The sequence below is a fragment of the Phyllobates terribilis genome, unplaced genomic scaffold (genome assembly GCF_046119375.1).
Source record: "Phyllobates terribilis strain yellow unplaced genomic scaffold, ASM4611937v1 Scaffold_5__5_contigs__length_657084704, whole genome shotgun sequence".
NCBI lineage: Eukaryota > Metazoa > Chordata > Amphibia > Anura > Dendrobatidae > Phyllobates > Phyllobates terribilis.
This window is the reverse complement of record NW_027362765.1, coordinates 637446503-637458582: the sequence shown is the minus strand read 5'-3', so window position 1 is coordinate 637458582 and position 12080 is coordinate 637446503. Positions and strand designations below refer to the sequence as shown.

Here is a 12080-nt window from a genome sequence, read left to right as displayed (position 1 = left end):
TGGGCAAGATTATGGGTGAGGGAAGGTGAATATTCTTTTGTCATTTATATATGCTTGACTTGCCGGCGCAAGACAATTAATTTGTCCGGGGCTTATAGCAAGACAACAGGGCCATGTACAGAAATAATTGTTACATATCCTGAAAGGGCTGCTCAAGTTGTATTTCATGATACTGTTAGTACACCACACAATCTTGAACTGACAGAATCCCTTTAAAGCCAAGATTACCTGAAAAAGACAGACAGAAAATGCCAGGTCATGGCCACGAATGCAGAGTAAAGTGCTCCAGTAAGAGCTGCAAATCCCTTGATTTGTTGACCTTTGGGTTTCTAGTGTCAGAACACTGCAGGCCACATAATGAGGGGCTGCTTTTTATAATAACCAAGTAAAAACAGAATTTAAGGATGGAGAATAACTTTTAATTTGAATGTGTAATTAGTTCTTAAAAACAATACACAATATAATTACAAGCTAAAGATGACTATCATACTTAATATGAAGTTCTTAAATGAGAAACTACATAAAAACAGAATTGGAGAAAAGGAATGGTTCAAGTGATCTGAAATACTGAATATTGGAACATGTATGTTAAAGGCAATTATTTCTTCACGCTTATTTATTACTACCATTTCAATCAAGCATGTACAATCAAAAGATTTCTGGATATTTTTGGTATTGCTGTATCATTGGGTGGTTACGGATAGTTGTATAGGACCTGTCTTAGGAGTGATCTTCTGGCTTCTTTCTGCAGAGAGCCTCTTCAAATGTTCTGTATAAAAACCATTAAAATCCAACCTGTAAAATATAAATAGAAGGAAAATGTGCATTGGTAGCCTAATTAAGTAACCTATAGGGGTTGTCCGACTTTAACCCCTTCACGACCCTGGGATTTTCCGCTTTTGCATTTTCGTTTTTTGCTCCCCTTGTTCCCAGAGCCATAGCGTTTTTATTTTTTGGGCAATATGGCCATGTGAGGGCTTATTTTTTGCGGGACGAGTTGTACTTTTAAATGCCATTACTAGTTTTACCATATCGTGTACTGCAAAACGGGAAAAAAATACCAAGTGCGGTGAAATTGCAAAAAAAATGCAATTCCACAGTTGTTTTTTCACTGGATGCTAAAACTGACCTGCCATCATTATTCTCCAGGTCATTATGAGTTTGTAGACACCAAACATGTATAGGTTCTTTTTTATTTAAGTGGTGAAAAAAAAATCCAAAGTTTGCGAGGAAAAAAAAAAGCCGCCATTTTCCGAGACCCGTAGCGTCTCCACTTTTCGGGATCTGAGGCTGGGTGAGAGCTTATTTTCGGCGCACCGAGCTGACGTTTTTAATGATACCATTTTGAGGTAGATACGATGTTTTGATCGCCCGTCATTGCATTTTATTGCAATGTTGCAGCGACCAAAAAACCATAATTCTGTCGTTTTGGAATTTTTTTCTCGTTACGCCGTTTACCGATCGGATTATTATTTTTTTTATATTGATAGATCGGGCGATTCTGAACGCGGCAGTACAAAATATGTGTATGTGGGGTTTATTTTTTATTTTATTTTGAATGGGGCAAAAAAGGGGGATGATTTAAACTTTTATATTCTTTTAATTTCTTAAATATTTTTATTTTTATTTATTTTATTTTATTTTTTTTTACACTTTTTGCTTGCTTCTATAGTCTCCATATGAGACTAGAAGCAGCAACTGTCTGATCGCCTCTGCTACATAGAGGTGATGAGCAGATCATGCAAAAATGCTCCTGTACTACGAGCACCGACCACTAGGTGGTGCTCATAGCGATCTTTACAGGACAACCACTGGGGTCTGCTGCAGACCCAGGGTTGTCATGCCCACCCATCAGTGACCCGCGATCACGTGACTGGGTCACCGATGGGCGGGGTAAGTTCTGGTGCGGCGCTGTTAAATGCCACAGTCAGAGATTGACAGTGGCATTTAACTGGTTAACAGCCGTGGCTGGATCGCGATTCCACCCGCGGCTGTTGCGGGCACATGTCAGCTGTAAGAATTTTGTGTTTTCATTAGTTCATGTAAAGAACATACTGTCACCGGTGTGTCAGAAGTGACAGACCGTCACCCTGCAGTTAATTGCAGAAGATCTTTGTTTGGCATTACAGACACCTTCTTAGTTGTCTCACTCTAGGACCCAGCAGCTACCTCCCTCCGGCTAATTGATTCCCAGGCTGGGTGTTTAAATACTGGCTGCTGTTAGAAGGAGGTGCCGGTGATATTCACATGACCCCTTGTGAAGGCTTGGAGCAAGTGCAGTTCTTACTTTCTCTCTGGTGCTAAGAGGACGTGTGTGCCATCTCTCTGAAGTCAACTCAAGGTAAGCTACTTCCCAAGTGTCTGTCTCCCCTTGCTGTCTTTAGTTGTCAGTGGGGATAGACTAGCCCTCATCCCACCTTCCCTATCTAGGGCCAAGCGCTAAGGAAATACAGGGATAGGTTCCTGTGCGGTGATTGCTGAGGAACCAATATAGAAACGGTAGGGGTAGGACAGGGTGATTGCAGATCAGCCCAGCTGGTCTCAACTTCCCCCTTTTGCTAGTGTCTGGGGTCCCTTCCCCTCATCCCTTCGTGTTGCACTTTGTCTCTCCTACATTGTGAGTGACATTATCACTGGCCGTGCACATTTAGAAAAAAAAAACCCTGACACTTGGGTTCTTCCCTTGGTATGGGTTCAGTTGCAGAGCGGCTGCTCAGTCTGTCTCTGGAGGTGAATGACCTCCGCTGTGAGGTTCAGCAACAGCATCAGTGACTACAGGTCGCTAATGTGGAGGTCTCTCCAGGTAGGCCTGTCCAGCCTGGACCCAAGGTTGACCTCCAGGACAGGTTTTCAGTAGGTAGGGACAAGTTTTTTTTCTATTCAAGGAGGCCTGCAAACTATATTTTAAACTTCGTCCTTACGACTCCGGAAATGAGGAGCAACGGGTTGGAATTGTGATCTCTCAATCGTGGGCGTTTTCTTTACCGCAGGATTTGGTTTGTCTCCAGTCTGATGAGGGGTTTTTCTCTGGCCCTCATCTATGATGACCCAGTCACCTTAGCTGAGTCTAGGCTATGTTGCCTTCAGCAGGAGAATTGTTCAGTGGAGACGTACAGTTCTGAATTCCATAAATGGGCAATGGATTCCAAATGGAACGACTCAGCCCTTAGAAGTCAATTTTGTGAGGGTCTAACTGAAAGGTTGAAAGATGCCTTGGCAGTATATGAAACCCCTCAGCCCTTAGAGGCTGCCATGTTGTTGGCCATTCGTCTTGATAGGCGCCTTCGGGATAGAAGGGTAAGACCACCTTCTCGGGGTAATGTACCTCTGCTGGGGGAGTGGTCTGGTGGTAAACCAGTAATGGGGGAGGTGGAGGAACTCATGCAGTTTGGGGTGCCTTTACATCACACATTTTCCCGGAGATTCGCAAGAAAAAAGGCATATTTTTTTTGTGGGGAAAAGGGACATTTTATTGGGACCTGTCCTTCAATTCCTAAACAAAAGGAGACTCGGTTAATTAAGACTTGGTAGTCTGGAGTTGGATAAGCAAGGGGTGCATTTGTTGCCAACCTGCAGTTCCCGGTTTGTCCTGACAGTAGAGGTGGTGCTAGAGAGAAAAAACAGAAAATTTCTGTGTTTGTTTACAGTGGAGCCGGAGTCAGCATGGTGAATGCTGAGTTTGTGATAACTTATGGTCTTGCTTGCAGAACTTTAGCTAAACCTATTTCCATCTTCGCCATCGACTAAATACCACATGCACAGAAAGCATTTACTCAGATTTTACATAATGTAAAACGGAGGGCAGGGTCGGTTCATTGTGAACTATTCCCTTGCTATGTCCTGGACAGTCTTACCACCCCAATTGTTTTGGGTCTTCCCTGGCTGGTGAAACAATCCGTTGGTGAATTGGCAAGCCGGGGAGGTTATTAAATGGGGAGATTACTGCCATGAGAACGGTTTAGATATTTCCCTTGCTACTGTCTCTGCTTTTCGGTCTGGTTTTGAGGACATTTTTTCTGAGAGGGGGTGTCAGGAATTGCGTCCTCATCGTGCATATGACTGTCCTATTAACCTGACCGCTGATGCTAAACTACCAAAGTCCAGACTGTATAATCTTTCTGGCCCTGAGAGACAAGCCATGAAGGAGTTCATTGCGGAAAGTCTGGAGAGGGGACACATTAAGCCCTCATGTTCGCCTGTGGCGGCAGGGTTCTTCTTTGTGAAGAAAAAAGATGGCTTTCTACGTCCCTGTTTAGACTTACAGGAATTAAGTCAAATTACCATCCGAGATCCAAATCATCTTCCTCCGATTCCTGATTTGTTCGGCCAGGTTGTAGGAGCAAAGGTATTCTCCAAGTTGGATTTAAGGGGAGCCTACAATCTGGTTAGAATTAGAGAAAGGGATGAATGGAAAACAGCGTTCAATACCCCTGAAGGGCATTGAGAGTCTGGTTATGCCTTTAGGTTTGACCAATGCACCTGCGGTATTCCAGCATTTCATAAATGATATTTTCCACCATTTGGTGGGGAGGTGTGTGGTGGTCTATCTGGACGATATTTTGGTTTATTCACATGATTTGTGACACATCGGGGGTATGTTAAACAGTTGCTCCAGATATTAAGGGATAAACTCTATGCCATACTGGTAAAATGAGTTTTTGCCGTTCAGGAGGTTCCGTTTTTGGGGTACTTGTTGTCATCTTCGAGTTTTCAGATGGATCTGGAGAAGATCCGTGCAGTCCTATATTGGGACCATCAAGAGAACCTGAAGGCTCTACGCTTTACTAACTTCTACCGGAAATTCAGTCAAAATTACTCAGTAATTGTGAAACCCCTTACTGACATGACTAAGGAGGAGTCTGATTATTCCAAATGGTCGGATGCCTCCCTCCAGGCTCTTTCTTACTTAAATAATTATTTAGCCACTGAACATATACTCAGTCAACCCAATGGTTCCCAGCGCTTTATTGTGGAAGTTATGCGTCAGATGTGGGGGTTAGGGCTGTGTTGTCTCAGGGTCCGTCCCCTGGTAAATGGCGTCCATGCGCCTTCTTTTCTAAAAAATTGTCTTCGGTTGAGAGAAATTATGACGTGGGTAATAGGAAACTTTTAGCGGTTAAACTGGTGTTCGTAGAATGGGGACATTGGTTGGAGGGGGCTGTCCATCCTATTACTGACCATAAGAACCTGTCATATCTCCAGTCAGCTAAACATCTCAACTCTAGGCAAGCCATATCATCCCTGTTTTTTACTAGGTTCAATTTTGTTGTGATTTTTCGTCCAGGGGTCAAAAATGTCAAGGCTGATGGTTTGTCCCGGACCTTCCCTGGTGGCAGTGACCATGAGAACCCTACCCCGATACTACAGAAGGGGGTAGTTATTTCGGCATTATATCCTGAACTGGAGGGTGAGGTGTTGGAGGCTCAGGGGGGCCCCCGGCCTCCTGCCCTTCAGGAAGGTTATTTGTAGCATCTAATCTGCGCCGCAAAGTAATAAGGAACATCATAACTTGGTGCTTGCTGGGCATCCAGGAGGTAAGGCAACAGTTGACCTCCTTTCTCGTCTTTTTTTGGTGGCCGAGGGTTCATCAGGATGTGATTGAACACGTATCTGCCTGTAGTAGTTGCGCACATTCTAAGGTTTCGCATACCCGTCCGCCTGGTACTCTTCTTCCGCTTCCTATCCCTAGTAGGCCTTGGACACTTGTCCATGGATTATATTACTGACCTACCAGTTTCTGTAGGCAAAATGGTGGTAATGGTGGTTGTAGATAGGTTCAATAAAATTTTTCACTTCGTTGCATTACCTGCACTCCCAAATGCCAAGACACTTGCTCAGGTGTTAATAAATGAGATTGTGAAGCTTCACGGGGTTCCCTCCAATGTGGTGTCAGATTGGGAGATGCAGTTTGTTTCCAAGTTCTGGAAGGCATTCTGCTCTCAACTGGGGGTGCAGCTGTCCTTTTCCTCTGCCCTCCACCTTCAGTCAAACGGACAGACCGAGCGTGTCAATCAGAATTTGGAGACCTACCTCAGGTGTTTCGTCTCCAAAAATCAGGAGGATTGGGCATCCTACTTACAGTAATAATAGTTAAGAATCCACTGGCAGATCACCGTTCTTTGGTGCATATGGTTACCACCCACAATATGGTACCTTTAGTGGGGGAGGAGCTTCAGGAGTTCCTGAGGAGGAACGTTTTGCTTCGTTGCTCTCCTCAGTATGGCAGGGTGTTCTGAGTAATTTAAAGATCATGGGAGACAGGTATAAACGTATGTCTGACAGAAAACGCCTGCCAGGTCTGGACTTGAATGTGAATGACTTTGTGTGGTTGTCTACCAGGAATATTAAGTTCAAAGTCCCTTCCTGGAAGTTTGGACCTAGGTTTATTGGTCCCTATAAAATAACTGCTGTCATTAACCTAGCAGCGTTTCGTCTTGAACTTCCTCAGGCTTTTAAGGTCCACAATGTGTTCAACAAGTCCTTACTCAAAAGGTATGTGGAACCTCTTGAGCCCTCACTTCTACCACCACCCCCAGTAATGGTTGATGGTAATCTGGAGTTTCAGATTTCGAGGATTGTAGATTCTCGTCTCCAATGTTGTTCTCTACTTGGTGCACTGAAAGGGTTATGGTCCAGAGGAAAGGATGTGGGTTTCAGCATCAGAGATGAACGCTCCCAGGCTGGTTCGTTCATTCCACACCTCTTATCCTGAGAAACCTGTCCGTAGGCCACTCGTAGAGGGGAGGTGGGTACTGTCACAGGTGTGTCAGAAGTGACAGACAGTCGTCCTGCAGTTGGTTGCAGAAGATCTCTTCATTTGGCATTACAGACACCTTCTTAGTTGTCTCACTCTAGGACCCAGCGGCACCTTCCTGAGACTACTTGACACCCAGGCTGGGTGTTTAAATACTGGCTGTTGCTAGAGGGAGGTGCCGGTGATATTCACATGACCCCTTGTGAAGGCTTGGAGCAAGTGCAGTTCTTACTTCCTCTCTGGTGCTAAGAGGACGTGTGCGCCATCTCTCTGAAGTCGACTCAAGCTAAGCTACTTCTCCCGTGTCTGTCTCCCCTTGTTGTCTTTAGTTGTCAGTGGGGATAGACTAGCACTGATCCCCCTTTTCCCTATCTAGGGCCAAGGGCTAAGGAAATACAGGGATAGGTTCCTATGCGGCAATTGGTGAGGAACCAATATAGGAACGGTAGGGTAGACAGGGTGATTGCAGATCAGCCTAGGAGGACTTCACTTCCCCCTTTCCCTACTGACTGGCCTCCCTTCCCCTCATCCCTTCGTGTCGCACTTTGTCTTTCCTACACTATGCGTGACACATACCTACATCTGTGAACATTTGGTTTTCTTTCTTTTTGTGAAGCAAAATAATTGAACACTTAAGTGTGCATAATTATTCACCCCCTAAAGTCAGTATTTTATAGAGCCTCCTTTTGCAGTAATTACAGCTGCAAGTCGCTTTCGATAAGTCTCTATGAGACATACACATTTTGCCACTTGGTTTTTCGCCCATTCCTCAAGTCAAAACTCCTCCATCTTCTTCAAGCTAGATTGCTGTTCACCAGAGGAAACAATCTTCAAGTCTAACCACAGACTCTCAATATGATTAAGGTCTGGGCTCTGACTAGGCCACTCCAAAACATTTACACGTCTCCCCTTAAACCACTCAAGTATTGCTTTAGCAGAATTCCTTGGGTCGTTGTCTTGTTGAAAGGTGAACCTCCGTCCCAGTCTTAAACACTGACAGACTGAAACAGGTTTTGCTCAAGAATATCCCTATATTTCACAACATCCATCTTCCCCTCGACTCAGACCATTTTCCCTGTCCCTGCTGCCGAAAAACATCCAACAGCACACGATGCTGCCACCACCATGTTTCACTGTGAGGATGGTGTTCTTGGAGCGATTAGCTGGGTTGGCTTGGTGCCAGACATAGCGTTTACCTTGGTAGCCAAAAAGTTCAATTTTGACCACAGCACCTTCTTCCATACATTTGGGGAGTCTCCCACATGTCTTTTAGCAAACTCAAAATGAAGCTTCCAATTTTTCTGTGTAAGTAAAGGCTTTTTTTTTTGCCCACTCTTCAATAAAGGCCACCTCAATGGAGTGTACGGCTTAGTGTGGTAGTATGGACAGATGCTCCAGTCTCTGCTTGGGAACTCTGCAGCTCCCTAAGGGTTTCCTTTGGTCTTTGTGCTGCCTCTCTGATTAATGCCTTCCTTGCTCGGTCTGAGCGTTTTGGTGGGCTGGTTTGTTGTCGTACCATGTTCTTTCCATTTGATAATGGATTTTATGGTGTTCAGAGGGATTATTAGAGTTTGGGATATTTATTTTTTATTTTTAAAACCTGACTTGTACTTCTCAACAACTTTGTCCCTGACTTGTTTGGAGATCTCCTTGGTTTTCATGGTGTATGGTTAGTGGTGCCTCTTACTTAATCCCTTTTCAACCTATGATGTATGGGTATATCATGAGTCCCCTCCCCCTCTCCAGCACGGAGCCTGCACTTACCCGAGGCGGTTAACATATTAAATGTCGTTATCAATGTTTGACAGCGACATTTAACATGGCCGAGCCAGAAGAACATCATAAGACCTGCCCATCAGTGTGCCCGTCACATGGTTGCAGGCTGTTGATGGGTTGGCATGACAACCCGGGGTCTGCCGGAAACACCTGTGGTTGTCATAGCCGATCTGCTGTGAGGGCCACCCACCGGTTGGTGCTCATAGCAGATGGGCATTTCTGCAACAATGTCACGCCAGGTGTAAGTGCAACACAGAGGGAAAAGGGAGCCCAGACACCAGGGAAAGGGGGAAATGGACACCTCCTAGTCTGGTCTAGCGTCACCCCGTGTCAACTAACGTCCATATATAGCCTCCTCAGCTATCGCTGATCGCGTGCCTCGCCCTACTTTCCCTAGCGTAAGGCTACAGCTAGGGATGGAAGGAGATGAGCACTAGTCAACCTCCACTAAAATGCTAAAGACAACAAGGGTAGACAAAACAGGGGAAAATGGCTTAGCTTTAGATGAACTCCAAATGTGCACATGGCCTCAAGCTGCAGAGAGGACGAGGTACTGCTCCTGCTAAGCTTCAAGTAGAAATTAATATAACCGGCGACGCCTTCTCAGACACACAAGGTATATATACACCCAGGCCAGACAGCAAATCAGCAAGAGAGGTAGTCGCTCGGTCCTAAAGACAGCCTCCTATCTAAGCAGCAGTCTGCAATGCCAAACGTGGAGATCTCCTGCAACCCACTGCAGGGTGGCTGTCTGTCACCTCTGACACATCTGTGACAAACACAAAGCAGGGCTAGAGCCCTGCTATGTGTTGCACAAGCGATCAGATGATCGCAGCTCCTAGTCTCCCATAGAGACAATTGAAGCCGGTAAAAAGTGTAAAAAAAAAAAAAAGGTTTTAGAAATATTTAAAAAATAAAAACTAAAAGTTCAAAACACCCTCCTTTTTGCGCCATTCAAAAGAAAACAATAAAAAAAAAATCAAAAATACACATATTTGGTATCGCCGTGTTCAGAATAGCTCAATCAATACATCAAAAGATTTAATCCGATCGGTAAACAATATAAAAAAATAAATCAAAAACGTCAGAATTACATTTTTTTGGTCGCCACAACATTGCAATGAAATGCAATAACGGGTGATCAAAATATCGTATCTACCCCAAAATTATATTTTGAGCGTTGAGCTGAAGTTTTTATTGATATAAGCCTTCACCCAGTCAGAGATCCCAAAAATGGAGACGCTACAGGTCTCGGAAAATGGTGTTTTTTTTTTTTTCCACACTTTGGATTTTTTTAAACAACTTAAATAAAAAACAACTTATACATGTTTGGTATCTGCGAACTAGTAATGACATGGAGAATCATAATGGAAGGTCAGTTTTAGCATTTATTAAATACGGTAAAAAAAACAAACTTGTGGAATTGCACTTTCTTTTCCCCAGTACACGATATGGTAAAAAAGCACTACTCATCCCGCAAAAACTAAGCCCTCACATGGCCATATTGACTGGTTACTAAAATATTTAAACACGTTGTAATGTAAAAATCCAAAGGGGTGAATACTTTTGTAGACCACTGTAGTTTCCCATTTACCTTTCTTTACCTATTGGTCATTGCCAGTCTACACACCTTATTAGGAAATATAAGTATCATACAGAACTCCCTAACCAACTCTATTAGTTCTATGAAATAACCACTAGACCAGGCAACTAGTTTGTGTATGTGTATTGCGGATTTATTTGTACGCGTAATGTCACATCTCTTCTGAAGAAAATGTGTGACCACTTGAAGATTTTACTTAAAGGACAGTATAAATTAGGGGTTTTCCAGCTGGAATAATACAAGAACAAATTTGGACACCTCACTATAACATATTGACAATATTCCTTACCTATATATGATGTTAATCATGCTGTGCTCGCAATCATTGGTGCTGTACATGCTCAACTTATCAAGGAGGTCCATGAGATGTGTTGAGAAATTGGCATCAAAATTATTGATGGTACATTCAAAACCAGCTGAACACTGAAATGCATCAAGTTCGGCAATGAATTAAAAACACAAAGCAAAACTAAATGTATTTATAAGTAACTAGACTTTTTTTTTTATTGATAAGGCTTTATAAAGTTATGAATCTTTGTAAAGCATTATATTAAAGTGCTGGTCTTTCTGTTTAATTTACTCCGTTTTTACTTATTTACTTATAGCAGGGTATATGTTCATTTTGTTTCTAACTTCGGTTTTGTCTGTTTAATGGCCAGTGTGAACATGCTCCTAATTTGCATGTATACCAACTTCTACTCCAGTTCATTTTTTTTGGTTGCGTTTCTCCACTCAGCGCAGCTAAGATGGCCTCCCTTTCTCATGGCCTCCCTTTCTTTGAGCTGAACATTTTGTTTATATAGCTTCCCATTTGCTGGGTAGCCATAGTCAGGACCAGGTCCTGCTTGGCCTTTATTCACACTGACATCACTAGTACGCATGGGAAGGTTTTAATACCAGAGGTTGGGACCTTTCCAATTTGAATTAAAGCCGGTGTTTACTAAGTATCCTATATTATATATGCACTATTGCTTTTACTTACAGCAGGGTATATGTTCATTTTATTTCTTAGATTTTGCATGCATACAACCTTATATTCCAGTTCATTTTCTTCGGTTTGCTCTGTCTAAGTAGCTGATGTGAACTGTAGTTTAATGAAGATTTGTAACATCTCTGCTCCCCTTCCCCATGTACAGACAATACAATAACCTAAGCATAGAGGAGGGGAGCAGAGAAACTCCCTCTCTGGAGTACAAATCTTTGATTATGGATCTTAGCCAGACATGCAGTTCGTATCAGTTACTAAGAGAATAAATTAGACAGACAAGCCAGCACTTTCAGAATGGTGTTAAAGATAAAAGAGAGCAAAATAAGGTAACGAAGTACATAACAAAAATGTAAAACTTTACGGAGGCTAATCAAGAAATAAAGTTAAGTTACTCTTTAACTCCTTCAGTGGGGATACATATATCTGCCATTTACCTTAGAAGTGAGCCTCTTTTGCAATGAGTCTTCTGTATTTTCACTGTGTGTGCCGGGACCCATTATTGTACCAAGCTCCATTGCCATGTGCTCCATCTCTGTCTGCAACTGCATGCTTTGTGTAAATTTCTGACAAAAAGAAAATGTCAGCAATAAAATACATCAATATGGTCTAGACAATGCCAATGAAGTTTCATAACATTTTTCTAGTTATGAGAACACCATATATGCGATACAATGAACTAATATAGGAGGGAACTTACCATTGCCTACAAACTGCTCTGCTGGATACAATATTTGTTGCATCTTTTTAGTTGTTGGAGTTGTTGGCTTTGAAAACTTGCAACAACTTTCTTATCAGTTATTCAGAAAGTTGACACAGGCACCAGTGATATAAATGTACAGCAGATGGTACCAAAGCATTAATTATTTCAATTGTTATTATAAAAAATGTGTGGATTAAACAAAAACATATACTGTATTTTTCCGACTATAATACGCATTGGACCATAAGACGGACCCAGG

General features: G+C 42.9%; 1 protein-coding gene across 3 annotated transcripts in view; it reads right to left on the bottom strand.

Annotated features, from left to right (window-relative positions):
• Nucleotides 1-397: 397 nt before the first annotated feature.
• Nucleotides 398-12080, bottom strand: part of TUBGCP2 (tubulin gamma complex component 2) — a 348385-nt gene continuing 336702 nt past the window's right edge. For all 3 annotated transcript variants that reach the window (XM_073686175.1, XM_073686172.1, XM_073686173.1), the window contains exons 16-18: nt 11556-11684; nt 10423-10556; nt 398-795 (exon numbers count right to left, since the gene is read on the bottom strand). In XM_073686175.1, coding sequence (XP_073542276.1) covers nt 684-795; nt 10423-10556; nt 11556-11684 — 375 coding nt within the window. In that variant the 3' untranslated portion in view covers nt 398-683. The remainder of the gene's footprint in view (nt 796-10422; nt 10557-11555; nt 11685-12080) is intronic.